Source organism: Anser anser, assembly GCF_964211835.1.
Source record: "Anser anser genome assembly, chromosome: 2".
Classification (NCBI taxonomy): domain Eukaryota; kingdom Metazoa; phylum Chordata; class Aves; order Anseriformes; family Anatidae; genus Anser; species Anser anser.
The window spans coordinates 105,734,525-105,760,006 of record NC_139721.1 but is presented as its reverse complement, the minus strand read 5'-3'; the positions used below and the strand labels follow the sequence as shown (position 1 = coordinate 105,760,006).

The 25,482-nt window shown below is 37.6% G+C and overlaps 1 protein-coding gene across 21 annotated transcripts in view; it reads right to left on the bottom strand.

Moving 5' to 3' along the window:
• CNTNAP2 (contactin associated protein 2) overlaps positions 1 to 25,482 on the bottom strand; it is a 1,168,055-nt gene that overhangs the window by 37,479 nt on the left and 1,105,094 nt on the right. Inside the window, exon 22 of one of the 21 annotated variants that reach the window (XM_083826979.1) lies at positions 11,761 to 11,846. The exons of the other annotated variants lie outside the window; for them this stretch is intronic. Coding sequence (XP_083683105.1) covers positions 11,776 to 11,846 — 71 coding nt within the window. The 3' untranslated portion in view covers positions 11,761 to 11,775. Of the gene's footprint in view, positions 1 to 11,760; positions 11,847 to 25,482 lie in introns of those variants that run through there. 21 annotated transcript variants of the gene reach the window in all.

Genomic DNA, 25,482 nt, shown 5'->3' with positions numbered 1-25,482 from the left:
ACACCAGGCTGGGATCTCGTAGCTTTGTTCCGGCAGAAGAAGACCCATGCACTTCGCAGCGCCGCTCCCCTGCCCCAGTGGGCCCCGAGGACCGGACCCCATTCCCCTGCCCACCTCGTCCTGCCCCGTCCTGTCCCGTCCCGTCCCGACGATCCCGCTCCGGGTCCCGCGGGCAGCCGGGCCGCAGGGCAGCGGCAGGTGCGGAGCGGGCAGAAAACGCAGCGCGGAGCCGTGGAGAAGGAAATATCCGGACTGGATTCAGCCGGAGAGCGGGAGCGGGGTGGGGGGGCGGGGAAGCCGGCCTTCCAGCCCCGGCTGCGCCCCCGCCTGACGGGCTGGGGCTCCTGAGAGCCCCTCTGCTCAGTGAAATCATACATTAAAATATACGTTTTAAATACATGAAAATCACACAGATTGATTATTAGTTTCTCGGGCAGTACGAAGCCCACAGGGAGCTGGGCAACGGCACAGGCCTGCCTCAGTCACTTTGTCTGTATTTCTCTCAGCAGCACTGTTTCACCCCTAAAGGAACATTAAAGCTTTGAAATCATCTTTGTAGAACACGCCTCTCGACACCAACAGCTGGGGCTGATAAGCAGACGTTCTCAGGGAAAATGTAACCTTTGATAGCTGAAGGTTATTCAGGTATCTGATGAGTTTTGAAGGGTACAGTTCAAATACTTTTAAAGTCATAGAATCACAGAATGGTTTGGGTTGGAAGGGCCCTTAAAAATCATCCAGTTCCAACCCCCTGCCATGGGCAGGGACACCTCCCAACAGACCAGGTTGCCCAAAGCCCCATCCAACGTGGTCTTGAACACCTCCAGGGATGGGGCATCTACAGCTTCTCTGGGCAACCTGTTCCAGTGCCTCACCACCCTCTGAGTAAAGAATTTATTCAAAAAATCTAATGTAAATCCACCTTTTTTTAGCTTAAAGTCATTCCCCCTTGCCCTATCACTACACTCCCTGACAAAGAGTCCCTCTTCTGCTTTCTTGCAGGCCCCCCTTAGGTACTCTCAGCCTGTCTTTGTAGGAGAGCTGCTCCAGCCCATTGATCACCTTTGTGGCCCTCCTCTGAACTTGTTTTAGTATGTCTGTGTCCTTCTTGTGCTGGGGGCCCCAGAGCTGAACACAGACAAAGATGTTAAACAGCACTGGACCCACTACCGACACCTGAGGAACACCACTCATTACTGATCTCCACATGGACACTACACCATTGACCGCAACGCTTTGAGTGCAACTATGCTGCCAGTTCCTTACTCTCCGAGTGGTCCATCTATCAAATCCATGTCTCTCCAAATTAGAGACAAGGATATCATGGGGGACAATGTCAAATGCTTTGCACCAATCCAGACAGATGATACCAGTTGCTCTTCCCCTATCCACCAGTGCTGTAATTGTGTTGTAGAAGGCCACCATATTTGTCAGGCATGATCTGCCCTTAGTGAAGCCATCTGCTTAGTGAAGTTCATCTTCCTGGTCTTCCTGATCAGGTGGCCTGTAGCATACTCCCGCTACAATTTTCAATTTACTTGAGGATGAGAGAAGCCAAATAAGAGCCTGATCAGAAGTTTTAAAGAAGTTAAAAGTTCTGATAAAACTTCCTTTGCTTGGTTTGAAGATGAAAGGATGGAAAACCAGGTGCCTGCCTACAGGGCACTGGAAAAAGGAGAGGGGACTTTGTTCAACAGAGGGGGATTGGAAAAAAGAAGGGTTAAAACAGCCAATTACTAACATAGTCTCCATCTATTAACAGAGATTAGGATAACACCTCTTCCTTTTCTCCTCCCCTGGTGCTGAACAGGGTATCTCCTTGCTCTCACTCCTCTTCCTACTGCACCACTGCTTTCCTTCCCTCAACCCTGCTCCATTGCCTGTGCTGACAGAAAGGGTGTTTTTTGTGCTGGAGAGAAGGCCACAAAGGCAGACTGTGCCATACTAGAGGACAGATGCAATCTGGGGATTGGCATAAGCCCTGAAGAGCCCACAATAAAGTAGGTTACATATCACAGGGGTGATTGGACTTGGCCATTGATATCTGCCCCTCACCTCACTGCCACTTTCACTGTGTGGTGGCAACAGTGTGGATACAGACCCTGCATGGCTTTGGGGGAAGGAGGCTGCCAGCACCGACTCAGACCAAAAGTACCACTGCAGCCAACAAAATTCGCTGGCCTGGGGACAGATCATTTTATGGGCCTGCTTGGCTTTTCTTTGAGTGAGAAGGAGCCAGAAGTGAGCAAGTAAAGCCAATGAATTTAGTACTTTACCAGAAATGTGCTTGGACCTAATTGCCATAATGGGAATAATTGATACTGGAGGAATCAGGATGGAGGAAACATGGCGCAGGCTCTCAGATCTCAAGGCCTACCAGCTGTTGCTCTACAAGTCAAGCGGGAGCTAATGGTACTGATCAGCAGGACCTGATCTAAGACCTTCACTCACATAGCATGGAACCACAGTTAGGGCATATCAGTTCAACTCATAGTTTCAGTCTCCCGTCACGATCGTGGAGGTTTCTGAAATGTACAGAAGGGCAAAACTTCCCATAGTCCCTGCTGAATCATCCAGCCATTACTGCTATAGAAACAGACATTACTACTCTCTCTGCTATAGTTTAGACAATATTTTTAGATGAATTCCAGAAGAAAAGCAGTAGTTTCTCCTCTCTGTTTTTGTAGGGCAAATCCTGTTTTACTTAGAAAATTGTTTACATATTCTTACACTTTTTTCTATCATGTATATATATATACGAAGAGGAGATCACTCAATGGAAACACAGTTTAGAGTGTGAATTACAAGTACTTTATTTTGTACTGCAAGTGCTTGCACTTCTGTATATATTTCCTCTTTATTTTGATCTGTTCCCCTCCCCTCTTGTGCTTTATCAGTAAGAACATATCTTGAGTGTTTACCATAGTATTTCAATAACTAGCAGGCACTTTCCTCACTAAATCACCATAAAATGAGCATATATTTAAAATTCTGTGCTGGTGACCTATTGACTAAAAACTCAGCATGGCTCATCTTTTCTGAGAGAAAATAGCAGCAACAGTAAATACTTGACTGAAGGGTGCTTTCCTGTTTGGATTTATTAAACAAGAATGTAAACCGGAGGACTTTGCTGAACAAAACGGACAGGATTTTAGATTTGAACAAAATAGCTGTGTATTTCTGAGTAGGCTGCAATCTGAGACATGTAAACCAACTGCCATCATAATTTTACTGAGTTCTATTACCTTTGGTTGTTCTGAAAGAAGTCAGGTTTGATTTAATGAAAATGAATACTGTTCTGCACAGGCACACAGTGTCCTGTTCTGTTTGAGTACTTGAAAAAAACACCCACACCTCATGCATCCTTAGACTCACAGTGAGTTTTCTCAACCTCCACAAGCAATGCATGATCCTGCTCGTTTTAATAATAATAATAATAAATCAGTAAAATAGGAATCTCTAGCTGGCAAATGGATATTTTTAATAATTCTAGCAGAGACAATAAGCAATTTGTGCAAGCAGCCATTCAAACATAGGTAGTGAAGGCACTCAGAGTTTAACAGAAATATGAAAGGTTTCTCGACATGGTGGTGTGCAATTTAGAGATACTCAGACTAAATTTAAATGAGTTGGCCCAAGCACTAGAAGCAGGTTAGCTGCAGAGGAACAGAGCTCTGTGCAGGGTATTTATCCCATGTCTTGAAAATATAAAATAATAATTTAGTAGAAAAAGACCCTGCAAGAATCAACTTCTAACTGGCTATATTCATAAGCTCTGAATCTGAGATATAAACAAAGGTTATATAAACATCTCACTTACAATAACATTCTTGAGAGATGATTTGCTTGACAAGAATGTTAATTTCTGGCTACAGGATGCTGTCAACAGTTTTGGATATAAGGTAGGGAATGAGCACTCTTTGAATATACATCATTGTTGGGTTTCTCTTTGAGAATAACTCAAACCAGCATAATTTTAAATGTGGATGTCCTAGCATATATGCTAATATGGTCTAAAAAAGAGGAAAAGGGGATGACAGGTATATCTGCCATGTGTAAAAAGAAAAAAAAAACACACTTCATTCTCATTTCCTAGAGACTTCAGTTGGGATACTTATGCTGGGTTCCCATGCAGCCAGTAGCAAAGCATCATTAGATTTTTGAAGACTACTTTTTTTTTTTTTTTCCTAAAAAATTTACTGACTGCAACACAAGGTAATTAGTTTGGACTTCATAATGATGGATAAAGATGACTTAATCACTAGACTGGAAAATGGTGGTTGCCTAGGGACCAGCAATCATAACCTGATTACATTCAATATGTGATGTATGTGCTTTAAAAAGCATAATTGTCCAAAGCTGAGGCAAATAATGAACGGCAGAGAGAGGAGAGACAGGAAGAAAACCATGGATGGAAGTGGATATTTAAGAATAACTTGAATGTCAAATAGCAAGGTTCCACAGCTTTAAGTCTTTATGCTAATATCATAGGAGAATGTGAATGTTTCTTTTAACTAGAGGAAAACTCCAAACAAAATCTAGAACATATAACTTTATTTGGATATATTCCTTACAATATATCTCTTAGAGAAGAATATAGAAGAAGAATATATCTTCTCTAAGAAGTCCTGGATGTTATTTGAAGAGATTACTGTCCCTACAGTGTTTGCTATACATTTAAGCACTAGAGAAATTACAGAAAACCAGAAGATTCTTTAAGTTTTGTTGAAAAAAAAAAAAAAGTAAAAAAACAAAGGGGATGTGATGATTAACTATTGGATAATTAGCCTGATACCACTTTTCCAAGTAGTGGAAGAAATGATGTAGAATTCTATATTAATGAACAAGCAAAATATTCAAATAAATGAATAAATAATAATAATAATAATAATATTTAAATAATTTTCAGATTTGAGACTCTGAATACAATTTTGGTCAAGCTAAATAACTGTCTAGATTCAATACATTTTTGGAAGGACTATGTGCCTTGATAGCATGTTGGATTTATAAAATTAGAGTCCACTCTATCAATTAAGCACATGCTCAATGGAAAATAATCATAGATCATAAGCTTTTGTGAGGTTTGGCAGGGATTAGTATCTCGTTATTCAGCATACTCATGAATAACTCAGAATGTAAAATCTGTTCCTGTTTGAGTTTGCGGGCAACACAAATTTTGCTGAGAACTGGAAAATCCTACAAAGCACCTTGGGTTGCTTTGTAAGATGAGCCCAATCACAGAAAATGCATTTTCAGCATAGTTTAGTACAGAGTTGTATGTGGGTTCAAATAAGGCTGCAATGTACACAGAGTGGAGCAGGAGGACTATTTCTTGCAATGCAATTTCTAACCTATTTGGTGCAAACTCTTGATGTGATCCTCTAGCAAAAGCTGGATGGTACAATCATTGGATATGAAAGCAGGAAAGAAAAAATATTAAGTCCTTTCACCTAGTTGATTTAAAAAAAAATAAACAGTGTTTTAATTCTAAGAAGGTACAAAGAGCTCAAGAGCTCTTACACTAAGCCAAAAAAAGGCGTAACAGGATGCAGTGTCTAAGTAAGAGCCAGATATGTAATGGAAATAAACTGCAATTTTAAAGGTGTATCAGACTCACTGTTGAAATGAACTACCCAAGGAGGGGATGGCTTTAAACAAAAAATGTATGCCTTTTCTGGATGATGTATTTTATACAAACAAGGTTTTGGAACCAACAGAGATGGTTAAAAATTAATAAAAGACAGGCTGAAGAATATTGCCATTGTATTGGGACTGTTCTCTTAAACCAATAAGAAAATGTAGTCTACCACAGTGAAGTTACAGTCTGAGAGGGGGACCTTAGGTAGTAATCACAGGTTACTACTACTGTAGTTATTCTCCTTCATTGTTCAGGCTGATGAAAGGTTCTGCATTCTGATCTGGAAGACCCTGTGAATAATACCTACAGGATATGCAATCGACTGAGAAAGCACTCACCGTGCATTGAAAAAAGGGAACTGAATTTGCTCTCTTAGTAAACCATTCTCTTAAAAAATCCATCCTACAGAGCATAGTTTGGGGGGGAACTTCTACTTTAATCAGCCCTTTCCTTTTTTTTTTTTTTTTGTCACATAGAGAGTTAAGACTAATTCTACTGAAGTGAATGAATCAATTATTTTAAAAGGTCCAGGCTTTGGATTAGGTTATTATTTTCTGCTTCTTGCTTCATTTTGCATGGTTCTGTTAAGTAGTGCTTCAGCACAAGAGTTACACTTTTGTGATGCTGTCTAGTGAGGTACCTTCCCACTTCCTCTGAAACCTATATTTAAAGTGATGGCTGCTCTAATTGAAGGGAGTGGAATTATTTTTGGGAGTCACCACAAGTAAGTGCTTACTCATTTCATTAAACGCTTCTGTCATTATTAAGTGATACCTTTTCATCACCTGATGTGTTGCCGTTCCAGAAGTATGTTCAACTTTTAATGGTTTTATTTATTTATTTATTTATTTTGTCAGCTGGGGTACTCTTGTGCTCCTGTGCCTTAGGCTTCCCTGAGGGTCAAATCTCTGTTTTTCAGCTGTATTTCCTGCCACAGCTTCTTCCTATCTGATCACAAACATGAAACATCACAGAATCTCCCTAATCTCCCAGAATTGATGCCCAACTTATGTTTTGAGGAATAACATGTTTTCTGAGATCTGCAGGTTCTTGGACAACTTACAATTTTTCCTCCAGGGCCATATGATATTTAGTAACACAATACTTCCATTTATTATGTGGAGAGATTAGCTGGGGATGAAAAAAGGCCTGCAGAAAACATTGGAAGAATTTATTTAAGGAAAACATCTTCTTCATCATATGACATATGCTTCCAGTAATTGTTCCATATATTAAGAAAGAAAACTCATCAATCATTTTAAAAATTGGTCATTGGTTCTGCAAAATACCCTTAGCAAATACAAGCTTAGTATGTCAATTGAGTTGAAGTTAAGAGAGCTGATCCAAAATAATAACCTCCAATTCAGGGAGGTTCCTTTTGGAAGCCATCTGGGAAATAGCTACATTCTCACTGAAACTTTGAGCAAATTGTCACTGATTTTTTTTTTTCTTTTCTATTTTTCTCTGTGTATGCTTGTTCCAAAAGCAGGAACTGTAGATTGAAGGTTAATTTTGTGGAAAAGAAGTGTGAAAGTACTGATATACATGGCCAAACAATGTTGCTCTTGGCATACCGGGGACAGTTATGTTTCTGACTTAGACCTACTTGACAGTAGGGAAAAAAACCCAAAGCCATAAAAACAAAACAAAACAAAACAAAAAAACCCTGACCTGCAACACGTAGGAATTCTAAATAGTATACAATTGAATGGTGATTTAGCTTAAACATTTTGACTGGTGGGTTTCTATTGCTTTTATTGACATCTTTGAAGGAAGGTCTTCACTGATGAGATATAGCAGCCGATTATGAGGAAGCACAATTCACCATCCAGACCTGAGGCCAAGCCTGGTCTCAAACCTGGTTTTAAATTTTAAGGATTGAGCTAATTAACAGCTTGTAAAATATAACTCATACTTGGGTATATGTGTCTGAAGGAACTGTTGTAATATAAATTTCATAAAATGGGGAAAAAGTGACACTCCCCTTTTCCTGATTCAAGAGTGTACACCTGGAAAAGAAGGTTGGACTAATGACTATAAAGTGGGATGAAAGGCATTTCCTATCTTCTTATCTGAATTTTGAGGATAGATACATTTGGAAGTACTTTGCTATGAGGAAAAGGTGTTGAGGAGAGGCACGTGATTCTGATGATAGCCACTACAAAAGACACAGAGTCTGTGATAAATCAGTGAGGATGTATTGCTATGACTGCAAGAGGGAGTGTTTCCATTCCTTTATGTCAACTAAAAAATAAGATTTGTGTATTTTCAGTGAAGTAAATGCAAATAGTTACAGAGTATGCATAACAAGAGTTGGTATCACACTAGTTGACACACCTCTCCTCCTCTATGTTAGAAGGGAAGACTATATGAAAGCTAAAATTAGAAGTCTAAAAGCTATTGTGTTGTTCAAGGATAAGGTGATAACTCCTTGACTCCCATCCTTCAGAAAAGAGATGCTTACTGCCTACAAAAGGAACTGGGAAGAACTTCTGTATATATCTAATCTTGCAGATCTCAGGACGTCCATTTCACTAATTCCTGCTAAAACTTCAATTCTTCCTCTCTTTTTAGCGGACTGCTAGCCTGCTAGACACATAATTAGGGAGGCCTTCATTGCACACATGTTGTCCGTCATGAAAATAAAAATATTTCACTGAAATAGAAGCAGTTCTAGGGCAACTCTGCTCCACTTAAGCTTTCAAGTTACTTAAGGAGTAAAATTATTCTTACTTTCCCCAGAAAGCACACTGCCACAGAACTTAATTAATTCTTGTCTGCAAAGATCATGAATTGCAGTCCTAAAATCAAGTTATAGACCAAGATATTTTACTTAAATTACACCTTTGGCCAATGCCCTTTCAAATATGTTGTTAGTGGTTGTTCACAGTGAGTTGTTCCAGACGTGAGCAATTCCAGACTTCACATTTCAGTTTAGGAAATAAATATGATTTCCCTGGCTAGCTAAATTTCCTGGCACCACATAAATGTCCAAAATTCTCATTCCTTTATAAACAAAGTAAACCAATTACAGATCACCATGGCTTTTCTGTATGGCTTTTAAATTTTCTGGTTCATTATTAGACTATTAGCCATTACAATACAGATACAAATTTCTGTCATTATATAAAAATACAAGACCTTAGTTTGAGCTCTACATGCACTTATCAGAACTGTAAAACTGAATTGCTGTTATGGCCAGTGTGTAATTTATGATCTGATCAGCTATAATTGAAAATAATTATTAATATAGACAAATATAAATACTTCAGGAGGTTTTGGGCATGTTTTACCCAGCTTTTTACAATATTGTCAGCAATCATTGACAGTATACCATGAATACCCAATGCAGATCAAATTGAGAAGGAAATTCAGTCTTAATTACTGACATATGATGACCCAAAATGTACTTCTAGAAGTCTGCTGTAAGAATAGAAAGTCAGTGTTTCTTTGCCTTCTAGAAAGCAACAAGATTTGCTGTTCTGCAAATCACCAAATGTAGGACAATCAGTATCCTTGTTTATTCATTTTGTCTTCACAGACACTGTTTTTCTCTCATATGGGTTATGATGATGTCAGAGAACAGATTTTTCAAGAGATAAAAGGAAAACAGTAGCCATTAGCTATTATAGGAAACAGACATGCAATACTCATAAACACACACTTCCAAAGTTCTATTTGCTTGACATCAATGTTGAGGAGCTAAAATAAATCAGGACACCCCCCTAACACTAACTGTTTTTCTGCTATTCTTTGCCTCTATGCTATATCAGTGCATCAGAGGTAAATCTCTTGCTGCCTGTGCTTTCAAACACAGTAGCAGAATGCTGAGTCTTGTGGACTTCTTAACTACTAATGGAAAGACGTGTTTCATTATCTATCCAAGGAGTGGAATCTCTTTGCAAAGGTCAGAACTGACCAGGCAATTTACATGACTGCTACACTGTTCTATTTAAAAAGGTTTTCAATATTTATCACTACCATTGCATTGCTACTACTGCAGGTTTTGCAGTAGTGCAAAGACAGATGGTTTTACGTTATTTTAAACCATTTCTAAAACTCTGGATCTTGAATCCCAAACTGGCAGACCAGTTTACTGCATCGTTACATGCACTGCAAAACAGTCCTGCCAGGACAGTCTCAAGCATTGTCTCCCTTCATGCTATTTAACATATGCTGCCTGTGTAATAAGTTTACCAGGGTAAAGGTTGACTGATCATGTGGATATTTCAACAAGCCTTGAAAAGCCCCCAAACAGTCTGATGAAAAGGATGAGGTACTGCCCGTGCAAAACAAAGCAGTAAACTCAGGGGGAATTTGATGAGATTGTTGTATGGTACATGCCCCAGCAGCGCAACAGGAGAATAGAAAAGTGAGAGGAAATTGTAGAGGGCATGAAAGAAGGAAACTGTTTTTATGCCAGCTGTGGATCAGGCTGCGAACTACCTGAAATTAGCAGTGATAAAATGTCTCAGAGCACAATACAAGAACAGCATTTGCCAGGACTCAAAATCAAGCCTGTGATAGGTGTTCTACAGCAATGAGTGATTTTGTACAAATACGAGAAACTTTCACTATAGATATTTCACAAAAAATGTCGTAGCAGATGAGGAAAATATGAAACTTCCAATAGCAGAAACCATGAGGGAGGTAATAAAACAAGAATTCTGGAAGTAAAATCATTTTTCCAATCACTTCCCAACTCTCTGGATAAAATTCATATAACAGAAATGCCTCTTGATGGTATACCACAGTATGAAGACTGAAGAAAATCTAATAATAATTAGGTACTTCACTTTGTTTGGAGTGACTGTAGTTTCTTGACAAGGTGAGAAATGTTGCAGCTACTTGTGATGAAGAGATTTATTTCCTGCTGATTTGAGATTTTATTTTTTTTTTCTTGGATGAATGCCCTTTCAATTTCTAAAACAATGTACCAAGGATAAAAAGAGATAAAGGATTAATTATGGCAAGATACCAAACAGAAGAAACTTAGATAATTAAAATAAGATTTTATATTAAAAAATCTGAATATTTAAGACATGATTCTCTTCTTCAAGGAATGAATTTATTCTTTCCAATCAAAAGGGTAATAATGAATAAGCTGGCAAAACATTAGATCTAAATTGGAGACCCAACTAGAAAATTAGATATTTAATTAATACATACAGAAATGCATGAACTGTAAAATCTCCAGAATGGAAGAATATTCAGATGAGATTTCACTGTAAGAAGATAAATGCTATTTGAATAGATAAAGAAGCTGCAGTCCTTAGTATGCCAAAGCATGCACACATTCTAGCAGGCAATCAGTTTCCTTTAGCAGTCTGCTTGGCACCATTTTCTTTAACTGTTTTATTTGGTTATGTTTTTACAAAAAATATAAAAAATACCTATGTAAAAATAATCTCTAGCAGAGTTTTAAGATTAATTTAAGGAAGTTCTAGTAAACTAAAATACACATAAATAAACTAAACATAAAATACACATATTGTAAAATAGTGGAGCAGCCAAATCTTTGCTGTCCTATGTTGCTGAATCAGTTGCAGTACAAATAAGAGAAGTAGACCAGTGAATTAATATTAAAAGAAAGAGCTCCAAGACTTGAGGAATTAAAGAACAAATCTCTGCATAAAATGTACAGAGTTTTTTGATAAGTCAGCTTGAGAAATGCAGATTTTAAGGAGAAATTGGTGACTTATCTGGAGCAAAGTTTATGGTGCTTTACTATGTTTGGCACCATGTGTCTCAAGAGCTCTCTGTTCAAGTATGTGATGCTGTTTATGAAATACAGATTGCCACCTGCCTATTAAGGTTTTCCAGTCAGTGTTTGCTGCCCATCTTCCTTATTCACCACTTTTTTTCCACATCTCCATTTTTCTTTTGCATGTCAGTTTTCTCCTTCTTTCCTGTTCTTTTCCAAGTATTATCAACACTTTCTAATCTTTTATTCTGTTGCTATGCCTACCACTTCCCCTCTATTCTTTTCTGGGTTTTAAAAATTAAATTAAATGTAAACATGAAAAAAAAATGAAAAAATAAAATTAAATCAACTATTTTAAAATATTTTCATGTCACATTGTTCAGGTACTTACAACATAAGTTTTTCTTTGAGATTTCAGCATCAGATGGTTGGTTCAGGCCTCTAGATGATGTGAATTTGTAGACTGAGGTGGGGAGAAGACAGTTGTTTCACACTGGAACAGTTCTTCACAGAAATATGGAAAACTTGGATTATCTGAGTACCTGCAGAAATCTTAGTGTTTTTCATCATGACCTCTATGTTGACTTTACTGAAGTACTAAATCCTCTGGAATACTACCTGCCTCCTCCATTCCCTGAAATACAGACTGTTATTGACTGAAACCATCTGAGGTAATTTGAGTACAGACTAAAGCATTAAAGATTCTTTTGTCCTAAAAAAAAAAAAAAGAATATCTCTTTCTATCCATCCTTTCCCCATAACACTGATAAAAATAAGTATTCTAAATATTGTGTGCTGGTAGTTTCAATAAAATAGTGAGATTTGCCACACTCACACATCTGACAGCATTGAAATGCACAAAGAAAACAGCCTGACACATCAACAGATGTACACCAAGGCTGAAATATTCTAGATATACTGAATTTACTGAGCATAGCATTTATCTTTGCATCTGCTATTGTATCCACAACATTTTCCAATTCACTGCCTGTACAAAGCAGAGTTTAGTCTCACAGCTGCAGTGGTGACTTGTCCTAGATTTCTGAGTGACAGGCAAACTGCTTAGAGTTACTACTGGGCTGCTGAGTGAATGCAAGACAGCAGAAAAGCTGGAGGAACAGTGATAGGTGAGCTGTAAAAGCAATATGCATTTTTTTTTTAGCATTTTACAAGCTGGTAGGTACACATCTGCAGAAAACATTTTCATGGATAGTTGTAAAAGGCTGTATTTAAGCATTCTCAGCATGAAATTCTTCAAGAGGACCTGAATACTGGCACAAATTTCCAACAAGCATTTTTAAAAAACAAACAAACTTTTTTTTTTTTTTATACTTGGGATTTTTGTGGATGAGTCAATCTGAAAGCTAAAAGCAATTAAATGAATATTTTCTTATTACTTTTCTCCCTGCCTCCAGTTCATTGCTTACAGCATTTTGATTCAGGAACCAGCGTAGAGAATAAAAGCAAAGCTGGATTTAGATTGCAGAAATTTAAGCTGTAGTAGAACCACATTCATTTGTCTTAATAGCTACAAAATTAATGACAAGTTGGCACCTTTGCTTTAAAAGGCTGTTGCATGGTTAAATAGAAAAGCATCAAGGTTGGAGGCTGGAGCAGGGGACTTTCTGTCAGCTGCTCAAACCCTAAAGGTCACTTGAAAAGTAGCACTGAAGAAAATTGCAAAATCTTACACGGCAGTTTTGCCTTGCATACAAAGGGGGATAACAACATGATGCTAGCTTTGTTTATGGTATGGAAGTCCTGTGGTTGGAAGTTCGAGAGGATGGAAATGTGCCAGCACAAAAATTGATGCCCTCAGTTGAAGAGCTGTGAAAACAGCACAGGCTTTTGCCAAATTCTCATATGCTCAGGTGAAGCTGTTGCCATGCATTTCCACTGGAGAGCTGAGTTTGTTAGTGTGCAGAAGCCAATCCATGATAATTAAGAAGGAAGAGGCAGGTATTTTTTCATTTCTTTGCCTCATGGCCAGGCAGTAGGAACAGTGAAAAACAAAACAAAAACACACACAAAAAAATCAATCAATCAAACAACAGCAACAACAACAACAACAAAACACACAAGAAAACCCAACAGCTTCCATGCATAGTTGTTAAGGTTCAGCCAGCTTTCCAGTTTCTCTATGGTGGTGCTTTGTTCTGTGCCCCGTGTTTGTGTTTTTCATGGTTCTGCTGCTCTGTTCCTCAGCCCCTTCTGTTCTTACCCCTTTCCTTTCCCTCCAGGTGCCCTTGCCTGAATTCCTTGGTCACCAAGAACAGTGTGTGCTACTGACCCAGTGCAGCTTATTGGCATGTAGGCCCAAGCGTTCATCACCAGATCTGTTGGTGCAGTAAAATATGAATCTTGCTGATCAATGCTTGTAGCTGTGTATAGAATCACAGAATCATAGGATATCCTATGAGATGGAAGGGACCCACAAGGATAATCAAGTCCAGCTCCAGGATCCACACAGGACCACGCAAAAATCAGACTGTATGTCTGAGAGCATTGTTCAGACTTCTTGAATTCTGTCAGGCTCAGTGCTGTGACCACTTCCCTGGGGAGCCTGTTCCAGTGTCCAACCACTCTCTCAGTGAAGAACCTGTTCCTGATACCCAGTCTGAACCTCCCCCTGTCACAGCTTCATGCCATTGGTCACCAGAGAGAAGAGATCAGCACCTGCCCCTTCACTCCCTGTCAAGAAAACTGTAGGCCGCAATAAGGTTACACTTCAGTCTCTTCTTCTCTAGTCTATACAAACCAAGTAACTTCAGCCACTCCTCATATGTCTTGTCCTCTAGACCCTTCACCATCACTGTAGCCCTCCTTTGGATGCTCTCTAATAGTTTTATGTCCTTTTTATACTGTGGTGCCCAAATCTGTACACAGTACTTGAGGTGAGGCCACACCAGCACAGAGTAGAGTGGGAAAATCATTGCCCTTAACCAGCTAGCAGTGCCATGCTTGATGCAGCTCAGAATACGGTTGGTCCTTTTGGCTGCCAGGTAACACTGTTGACTCATATTCAACTAGCCATTGACCAAAACACCCAGATCCTTTTCTATGGGGCAGGTCTCCAGCCTCTCAACCCCCAGTCTGTACGTATATCCAGGGTTGCCCCTTCTCAGGTGCAGAATCCAGCACTTGCTCTTGAAAATTCATATTGTTAGTGATCGCCCAGCTCTCAAATTTGTGAAGATCTCTCTATCCTCAAAGGAGTAAATAGCTCCTCCCAATGTAGTGTCATCTGTAAACTTATGCAGTATACCTTCAAATCTTACATCCAAGTCATTTATGAAAACCCATCAGCTAACTGTTCACCCATTGTATTATATATTTATCTAGCTGTATGATGGATATTTTGTCCAGAAGGATACTGTGAGAAAGAGTATTAAAAGTTTTACTGAAATCCAAAAGGATTACATCAATGGGCTTTCCTTGGTCAACTAGGTGGGTGACCTTGTCATAAAAGAAAATTAAGTTTGTTATGACCTTTTCCTCATGAGCCGATGTTGGTTGTGACCAATGACTGCATTATCCTTTAGGTGTTTTTCAATGACTCCCGGAATAATTTTCTCCATAATTTCACCAGGCACTGAAGTGAGACTGACAGGCCTGTAATTACCAAGGTCTTCTTTCTTGCCCTTCTTGAAAATCAGAATGACATTTGCCAGCTTTCAGTCAAATGGAAGCTCTCCAGCTTCTCAAGCAGCAGTTAACATAGCCCAGGTTGCAGAAGGTGGTGTTCCACTTCACACTGTTCGTTTGGACATTTGGTAACTTGTTTCCCTCCTTTGGGCCCAAGTTGCTGTTTGCAATGTCTTAAGACTTTGCTTCTGGGGAACGAATCTTTTCCTTTCCTATACTGTTATCAATGCTTTCTGCACCTCTCTCTGGAACATCCCATTAGTTTGTTAAAAATATCTGCTTAGGATCTAGCTTCCCAAGCTTCCTTTCTTCCTCAGACTCATTTATATAATAAAGATAATTTCAGGAAAAAAAAATCAAGGGATTTTTAAAAATTTATTTTGCCCATACTAAACAATTCCCACAATTGTTAAACATCTTAGTTCCTCTATGCTTCAAACTTGATATTCAGAACTAAGGTATCCCAGCTCTTTTATTCTTATGGAAAGGAAATAATCTAAGCAATTGGCAATAATTTTTACTTTTTTTTTTTTCTTCCCCAAAATATAGACATTTCTAACAATTACCATTTGAGCTCTGGAAGAAAGGAGGAAGTGCATACAATTTGCTCATGCTAAGATGCTAGAGAAGGCTGCCCTGCAGAGCTCTGCCATGTTGTATGGACCATGTCACAGCTCTGGGATCACGGACCCATATTGGCCTGTGAGACACTTAAACATGGGTGAGTACAGGGAAGTAGGAGCTGGATCCAGAGCACCAGAAAGACAGAACTCTGAATCCAGCAGCAGGAACAGGTTGCAGCTTCCTGAACTGAATATAGCTGAGATAAAATGCACTGCAACTGCAGAGGATGAAAATATTTATTTTCCTGTATGAGGACAGGGTCCAGCATATCACCTCCTTTCTAGCAAAAAAAGTGTGTTATAAAATTAATGCACTGGTTTCAGTGCATTCCTTGGCAGAAAGTTCTCAGCACAGTACAAGATGCAATGCAAGGTTAGCTGCCAGCCAGGCATTCCTTCTTTTTCTAGAGGTGCCACTGTGACAAAGTCAGGATGCTTAACAGCCTTAAGCAATTACTAAGTTCTCTCTGCATTAATGGAGAGAAATCCGCAGGCTCCTGAACACTTGCCGCACTTTTCAGAGAGCTGGTGACTAGGATTCTTTTTCAAAGCAAAGAGTATATGCCAGTGCAAAATCCATTTGATTCAGCTGAGGGAAAGCTACAGCATTACTTTAAAATACTGCATTCTCATTCTGATGCATAAACTCTGTAGGTCCATATGTATTGCGAACAGATATTTCAGATCCTTTGCTGTACAGGGAAATGCCATTGACTGCATTGACTGTGCAGGGTACTGCAGGACAGTGCCTTTCCATGGCTGGACTGTGGGGGAGCAGAGCCCAGTGGAGGGGACCATTGAGAAGAAGCTGCCCAAAAGTGTCTCTAGTCTCTGGCTGCTGGTGTGTCATGCGATGAAGCTGAAAAGTAGCTTTGACAGCAGAGAGCTCAGTATCTTAGTGAAAATGTGCAAGTGTGATAAGTCACAAACCTCACTACATTAAGTTTTATGAGTGTCCTATTTGTCCACATTTAAACTATGAAATCAGGAAAAAAAAAAGGTAGGTAATGGCTTGAATGAGTAATATTAGAAATAGCTAAGAAACTTTTATTAAAATATAGAATACCATTCTGCTATTTGGTCTTATTTATTTATTTATTTATTATTCCACAAAGATGAATTACAGATGGGCCCTTGGTCTACACTGAATTGAAAAGAAGGAAAAGGAACAGACCTATGAACAAGTAGAAAAATGTTCTTGGCTCAAAACGAAGTTATTCTATTGGGGAAAAGTATATTTCTTTAGTGGAAAAAAAAAAAAAGAAAAGTATCTTAAAAAATGAACATACTAACATATAGTATAGAGACCAAAGTGTATTTACATAATAGCACCGGTATATTCAATATTAACTATTAGCTAAGAAGTGTACTGGTGTATTTGGGGTTTGTGTTTTGGTATCGGTCAGTTTATAATTGGGAGAATGAGGCCCACATTGCAACAAAGACGCAGTGTCACAAATTTTAAGTTAGTTTGCACTTGACGCTTTGTAGAAGTCGTTTATGCTCTCTTGTGCAGCTTCTTCAAAAGATTTCATGGAAAAAATGATAAAGAGAAAATTAGGCAATAACTTCACCTTAAAATAATTCATTACAGTCTTCTGACATACAGTCTTCTGAACATTGCCAGTTCCATCTTCTTCACTGCTGTACCAAGATTTGTTATGGCTTATTAAACCTTCTGACTTTTTTTCATTTTTATTTCATTGGGGAATAGAAAAGGAAAGTGCTCAACTGTTAAAGTAGTCTTACTAAGAGGTAAAAAGTAAGTAAAATTTGGGCCTTCTTAATACAAAATAAAACAGTTTGAGAAGCTGTATTTGAAGTTTGTGTCCCTCTGTTTCTCCCACAGCTTCTGTACTTCTAGACTTGGATCAGTCCTAGCCACTAATACACTTTTTGGTCTTCTGGTTGGGTACTGTTCTTTCTCATGAGCTCTGTATTCTCTTCTCATAATAAAAGATGAATTATCAGACAGTTCATTAGCCTTTGCATGTCTTTTATAATCTCTGATTCTCACCCTGTAATGTCAGGAAGTCAAATTTAGCTACTGTCTTAATCAATGCATCTTTTAATATTTTATTTCATTTATTTTATTTTATTTTATTTTATTTTATTTTATTTTATTTTATTATTTATTTTATTTTATTTTATTTTATTTTATTTTATTAATTTAATTTAATTTAATTTATTTTTATTTTTATTTTTATTTTATTTTTATTTTTATTTTTATTTTTATTTTTTTTATTTTTTAATTATAGGGAAACCCTACATTTCCTAAAAAAAATATGGAAAAAGAGTCTAATTCCTAGCCTAATAAATGCATACTTATAGACTGTTCGCACCTTCATTTGTTACATTATGGAGTGTCTTGCAAAGAATCCCATGAGAATGTAGAAGCAAGCAAGCATGAAACCAAAAAGGTTGCCATCAGCCAAAGGATGTTGGACATTATATTAATTTTATGTTTAGTGAATATTTAATGAGTGAAGAAGTGTTTTCAAGGTGCTAAACTGAAATCACCTCAAATTTGGCTCAAGAAGAAAGATATGACAGTTCGATGAGTTATACTACTACACTGTAATAGTGGTTGTCCCTGAAGATGTCTCACAGTATCAGTATTTAAGAGGTGCCTCAACATCTACAATTTAAGAAACCCTTTAAGAATGATTCTCAAAGACAAAGAAATATTTATTTATTTTGGGGGAGTGCGGGTGAGGAGAGGTCATTCTAGCTTGCTTATTTTAAAAAATGCAATTTTTCTGACACACTGGATGGCAAATATGCTTCTATTCCTGGACTTTTTTTTAGGAACTATATGTATTATGGTAAAAACTTCATACAGTTTGGATTTTCCAAATGGGAAGAAAGATCAAGAGATGATTTTGTTGATCAGCAAGCTTTTTCATATAACCACGAGGCAGCTGAAAACCTCTTAGAAACAAACAAACAAACAAACAAAAAAACAACAAAAAACCACCTATGAGGACTGGTAAAATTCTGAACACTCTCTGAAAAAAGCAGAAGATAGAAAGAAGTAATGAAAATAGTGATAATATATGGTATCTTATTATCAGATTGAATAAGATTAAAATATTCTCTTATGGTGGGAGGTTGACTGTACTCTCACTCAACTGCTTCAATTGCTAGTGGAGCACAGCCCGACATTTTGGTAGCAGAAAATCACTGTGACAGATTCGTAAGTTCATGTAGTCATTGAGGAAGTCTTTCTGGAAAGTGGTATACATTTATGGGAAAGGAAACAGGCTTCTCTAAAAAGAAATATATGAGTTTATTTCTGTTGCATTTAAATGAGGTGTTTATAAACTAGTCACTCTATTTCAGGTTAAATAGAAATTTATTATGGCATCTAAATCTGAGGATCAGTAACTGTCACGGTGAATGTTATGGCAATGTTACTAATATGTCAGATTTAATATCAGAATAAGCAATCAGACTGCAACATGAGGAGCCATTAGTGTTATAGACAATGCTGTAGGAAACCTCTGAATCTAATTCAGGAAGCTATTTAGAAACAATACTATCCCAAGAGATATTTTTGAAACCACTAAAATTTTTATAAAACATATTATGCAAATAAGAGACCATATTTTAAGACGAAAAGAAGACATGAGAGAACCATTTCAAAGCCTCCATCAAAATAACACACCTAACAGAGGGTTACTACTAAATCCTTTCAGGAGCATCTTTCCCCTTACAGCTAAATTTGGATCATTCCTGGACCTTGATGAAAAAATTTAGCTGCTACAGTAAATACTGAAGGAAACAAGGAAACTGTCCACTGAAGACTTGTGTGGTTCCAGACAGTTTCCTTGTTTCCCAGTGAATGCCATACTATTGTTTTTTGACCCAGGAGACAATCTAAATTATTTAATTAAGACAATTTGTTTCATTTCCTTAGATATACAAAGGTCTACTTGTTAGACCAGACCTCCTGTATTTTAGTGGCTAGTAAATGTCTTCCTTCACCAACAGGTAAGATACTGCCTCCCCCACTTTGATATCTTACTGCCATGTTTCAGCTTGAAACTGCGTCAGTCTGAAATTTGTCTGAAACATGTTTCACCATTTATGAAGCTGCAAATGAAAAACATAGATGGTGCAAAAATCTAAATAAAGTGTGTTTGTCTAGTTTGCTACTGGTGGCTGAGACAAAGTAAGCATCAATGATTGGTTTGCGGTGACTGCTCCCAGTGTATTCCTTCTAGGCATACCTTAATACCATGCAAATAAATTGGGACAACGAACCCATGTTAAGTGGTGTCAGGACTATAGTGCTATGGCAACTTTTAAGATAAGTCACTTATGCAGCTACAATGCATGTTATCTACAACGCAGAAATAGCTGAACCCATTCAAAATGGAACAAAAAATCTTTTGAATAAGTTCCTTCTCGGCGGCAACTAACAGTGTTTTAGCTGTTCTCTGAAATATGCAGATGGAGAGTTCATTATTATACCTATCAGAAAGGGCTTGTGTAATGATATCAATCAGCTGATGGTTCTGAGATTTAAATAATGAGAGCATTTCTTCTAAAAGAAATACAAAATAGCCTACAGTCAAATGTCTGTCCTAATGTGAAAAAGTGACATTACTTCCCATAATGTATTTCTCTTTTTCCTTTTCATTTAACACATTTATTCATTTTTTCCCTTATAGTTTGTGAGAATGGGATTTGAGCAAATTATTCACAAGGAATAAGTTAGACCATGAATTGATACTTCAGTATAAAGTACTGATAAAAATATTAACTTCTCATCACATTTATTCATTACTTGTTTGAGAATATCTTCACTTTATTTTACTTTATCTTGATAAACAGAACAGGGGGACTTTTTCTGGTACAGAAAACAGCAGTGCAATATAGGCTTACTTCGTGTGCTAGAAGATCTACTTAATCCTATGGATTAAAACAGGGTTTAGCAGTGCAAAGACTTTGTGCTGAGCCTTTGAACTGAGATGAATGTCATCCTACAGAGCTGTACAGCTTAAAGCCTATTTACATGGACAGGTTGACTCCTGTGAGACAATGAACACTGCCCAGGCCTGGCGCAGCTCTGAGTCCCAATGTGCAAAGATGCATTAGTGCATTAGTGCACCAGTGACATGATTTACTAGGAACAATTGTCCTGGTGTCCTATCAGGCTTTATCATTTCAGGCACAGCAACATACACCAGGAAATTTCTGTCTAGTTCACGTTCTAGGAATTTTTATATTCCTTATTTTTCCCAGGTCCTCCAGAAATCTGCACAAACTTTTTCTAGGCTCTAGGAAACCTCTGGTACTTCTGTCATAAGGGACAATTGTAGATCAGGAGAGGACATGGGAGTGTGTTAACGAGAGTGAAAACTAGGTCACCTGTTGAGGGAGATGGTCTACTTGATCTCAATGATCTTCCCAAACAAGGGACACAAGCCACTTGTATTGTCTGTCAGGCACTCTGAAAATACAGCAGACTTTGAAGCACACCACAGTCTCTTGGAGACATTGTCATTCATCTGACCAGAGATGAGAGTTTTAGTTTCAATGTTTTTGTCAGACCACGAATTGTTTTGTTCTGATTTTTACCCCACTGTCTTTCCTAAGTGAAACAAGCATCAGATAAAAATTGAAGCTGTTTTCAACTGTCAAACAATGAGTGAGTTTTGAATTAGACATGATTTGTTTACCTGTCCTTACAAGTGATGGTTTGTAGATTATCTGCCCCAACCAAGATAATCTGGCCAGAATGGATATTTATACAGCTGTTTCTTGTCAAAATATGGGTGAATGTTCATATTATTTTTTCAGTGTTTTGCATTTGGAACCATGGGCAGAGGTTGGCCAAGTTAGATAAAATGATGTAAAATCTAAAGTCTCGTGACTTGGCATGGTAACAATTATTATTATTATTATTATTATTATTTGTCAGTTCTCTCTTCCTATTAATTTAGGATAGATTTATTCTGATTTTTATTTTTTTACTCTGTTTATATTTGGAGGAAAATTATAACATTCTCACTTTCCACTTCAGGTATGCTTTTGGCTTTCTATTTTCAGACTCTATAACACTTTGTTTTATGATATACAATCCAAGGTGCTCTCAGCACTCTGATTTAACTGTCTATGCCATTATAATTTTATAGAGCAGCAGCAGATTTCATTGGTGTCCTTGGTGATCTTAACATGTTCTGTTCCCCTCTTGACCCTTTGAAGCAGATATATTTGAAATAAAATAGTACTAGATATAACACCGTACAGGTGAAATGGTTCTTTTCTTCCTTTGGTAGGGAAAAATTGTGTAACTAAGACATGCCACCTTAACAAAATACAGAAGTTATGAAAAGGTCACTCTAATTACTGAAGTTTAACTTTTGCTCTTATTCAATTACTTTTAAATGGTGTTATCACATGCTTTTAATGTCAGATATGACTTGTGCAAATAGACTATTCAAAATGGCATAAACTAAATTAAAGCCTTTACAGCCTCTCTCTCTTTTTTTTTTTTTTTTAATTCCAGAACCAGTAGATGCATGCATTGGAAGGAATGTAAGAACAATGGGATTATTCTCTCAGCAAGATTTTGCAGAATAACTTACACAAAACAATTTTCAGACATCTTAAAGCTTAAAGAAAAAAAAAAAGGAACAATTTAAGCAAAACGAGACTCTGGCAACCTGCTACAGGCTTTTATGAATGCTGGAGGAGCATGAAATGAAAAAGGTAGATGACCCTCTGGAGCTGTTGATGCCCCGAGAAGACCTGAAGACCACTAATCAGTGAGGTCTTTTTGCAGAGAACACTGCAATAAGGAAGTGAAAGGACAGCCACCAGCTACAAAGGATGGGACAGGGGCTGAGAGATAAAATGTGACCTGAAGAGCGAAAAGTTAGTGGAAGGAGACAATTCCAGGTAACACACTAAGCTTTACTTGTTTTTGGAAGAGCAGACCTTGCTATACCCATAACTACTGCAATTGCCATACTATCCAGCTGACTCCAGCTTGTCTGCCTCCCTGGAGCTGTCAGCTGGCCAGTGAAGCAGTAACTGAACACTACAATATTCTGAAAAATGAAAAGAGGGTGCAGCACAAATGATGAGAAGAAAACTGTACCAATGAATAAGTCTTGGCTTCACTTCTTCAGTCTAGTTCTCAAACAAAAGATAAAATCTGCTTGGGCTACCCTGATTTCTTTCACAGAAGTTACTGAGGTAGATGGGCTCCCCTCTCATGGGCTTGTAGATGAGCTTGTAGATGGGAAATTTTACTTTCTGAATATGTCTTGTAGATCTGATTTCTTGGAGAAACCAGATAGGTCAAAAGCTCAAAGTTCTAAAAGAAAAAAAATATTTTTATATATATATATATATTAGTTCTTGTTTTAACTAGAAGAGCTGTGGAACATTTCTGCCATTACCAGAAACACTTCAAAGAGTAAGATATAAACAGACTGACTGACAGGTATGAGGTCAGAGTGATAGGCAATATTAAATCCTGGAGGAGTTTTAACCAGACTAATGCTACTATACAGCGGTGTTGTGGAAGCACTTTTGGAAGAGAAGGAAAAGTGTCCAGATGTTGTATCTTTGTATGATAATTCATGTGTGACTCATGCAGAGGAAAACACATTTTAATATTCAACTGCTACTGTAGCAGGAGGGCTCCTACTATGACAATATTCATATTCATTCTCCCTGAGATTACAGTACTGAATGTTAATGCTGATGCTGAGAAACGAAGTTGCAGGCAGAGTTACTTTGAAGTAAGTTACTGCATGCTAGCTATTTTCTGCTCATTATCTGTGAAAGTAGGCTAAGCTGCTCTGCACTCGGATTAACTGTCAATGCTTCAAAATAAAGGAGAGCCACAGAGCAAACAAGCAGTGGAGTTCTCACTGCCACACTGCTGATACATACAGTAAGGTGCTAACCTCATTATGATCATGAAGTAGTAACACATGTCAAAGGTGCATAGTAGAAGAACACTTTTAGACCATTAGTAATCTATTTATGACTCTGAGTTATCTTCTAGGATTTGAATTCAGGAGCTGAGCAAAGTACCTTGCAGTATCAGAGACCTAACTGGTATTTGGGTAAGTGATATCCTTGATTAACATTACCTTCATATCAGATTATGGAAGCACCAAGCAGCATACTCAAACTGAGTGTCAATGATGACAATGTCCAGGTCCTAAATATATATATTTTTTTCAAGGCTATCAAAACACTCTTCAATGAGGGTAAATGTTCTCAAAGACATTCATAGGTTTAGACAGTGCAACTTGCTTTGGTATGACACAAGCCCACTAAGTGATAAACCGCAGTAGTGTGGAAACATGGACATTAAAGTTGTTTTTGAAAGTATATGATGTTTTTGGTAGGATGAATTACATTATAAGTCATTTCTGTTACTCAGCTAATAGCATTGAAGTGTCAACATGTCATGCTTGTTTGATGGGAAAGAAAGTATCTTATTTGGTAGTAAAGAACATTTACCTCTTGGAAAAATTGCCATTGTACTTGCTGGTAGTTCAAAAGATTTTGATTTTTTTTTTTTGTCCTATTATTCGGTATCTATGTGGAGAGATGCTGTGGGTTCTTTCCTTATCTATTAGGTGCTTTTGTTGATTTCCAGGATTTCACTTTAGTTGTAGAGTGATGGTAGCTGCTTTTTTAAGAAGGAATGCAGATGTTAAAGTTTTTTCCCTTTTTACTACTCTTGCTAGAAGTACCTGAAGGACACTAGGATGAGGCAGATACATAAATGGAGTCTACAGAGGTTAACTAGCTGCAGGGACAGCTATTGGTTCTGGAATGATAATCTAAATGTGCTAAGAGATGACTTGTACTATATTGATTGTTTCTAAGGGAATATTTAAGTGTTTTTGAAATGATATCACTTGATTTGGAGTGGTTGGTGGGATGGAAAACAGACAAGGAACACATTACCTTTTCTTCCCTGCCCCTTTCTCAACAACTCGTCTGATCTCAGTGTTTCTGTGCTCAATCAAAGAAGCTGTTAAGAAACCCTCAAACTATTTCTGTTCAGCAAATGATGATTTTACAAAATCATGTCTAATTGTGTAGCTACTTCTTTCCTAATGCATATTAAAACCCATATAAGTATTCCACTTTTATTCAAATAATACAGTACAGACTATGAAATCAGTTCTCCATATGGTAAGTTCACATAACAGTAATTGCTGTAGGCCTCTGAAAAGGATGTGAAGACAAACCTGAGCATTATATCCAAAGCCACAGTACTTAGAGGGAAAACAGAACCTCTGCTCTATTCTGCCTCAGTAATGAGTTTCAAGTTACAATGCAAATGAAATTTGAGATTCCATTCTGAACTGTAACATATAACACTTAATGTCATACTGTTAATATTTTATTTTTTTTTCTCTTCATTACTGGTCATCCTGATAGCCAGCTTTGCCCTCTTACCTTGTCTGTGTCAGCCATCAAATCCTTAGAATCTTTAAATAACATATGAAACACATTCCTTGAAACATTAACAATTCCCTTTTATCTTATTTACAGAATCCTGCATTTCTCTAGTGCTTTTATTATGATGCGTTCACATAAAACAAGATCGTTTATTATTTGCCTCCTCAAGCTTTATTTCATATCTCAAATCAAAAATCCATTTTGCCTCTGTAAGAATTACCTTTACCTCCAGTTTCCCAGAAAACTGAAAGTATTTTCTGTCAGTGTTTTTAAAGCCAGTGAACAATTGCATTTTCTGGAAAATATTTCAGGAAAGCAGAAAAAACCTCAACTTATAGAAGAAGAAATTGTCTCTGATTACAACTGCAATTCAATCATTTATTTTCGTTTCTAGTCTGACCCTCCTGATTTACAGAAAATATTAT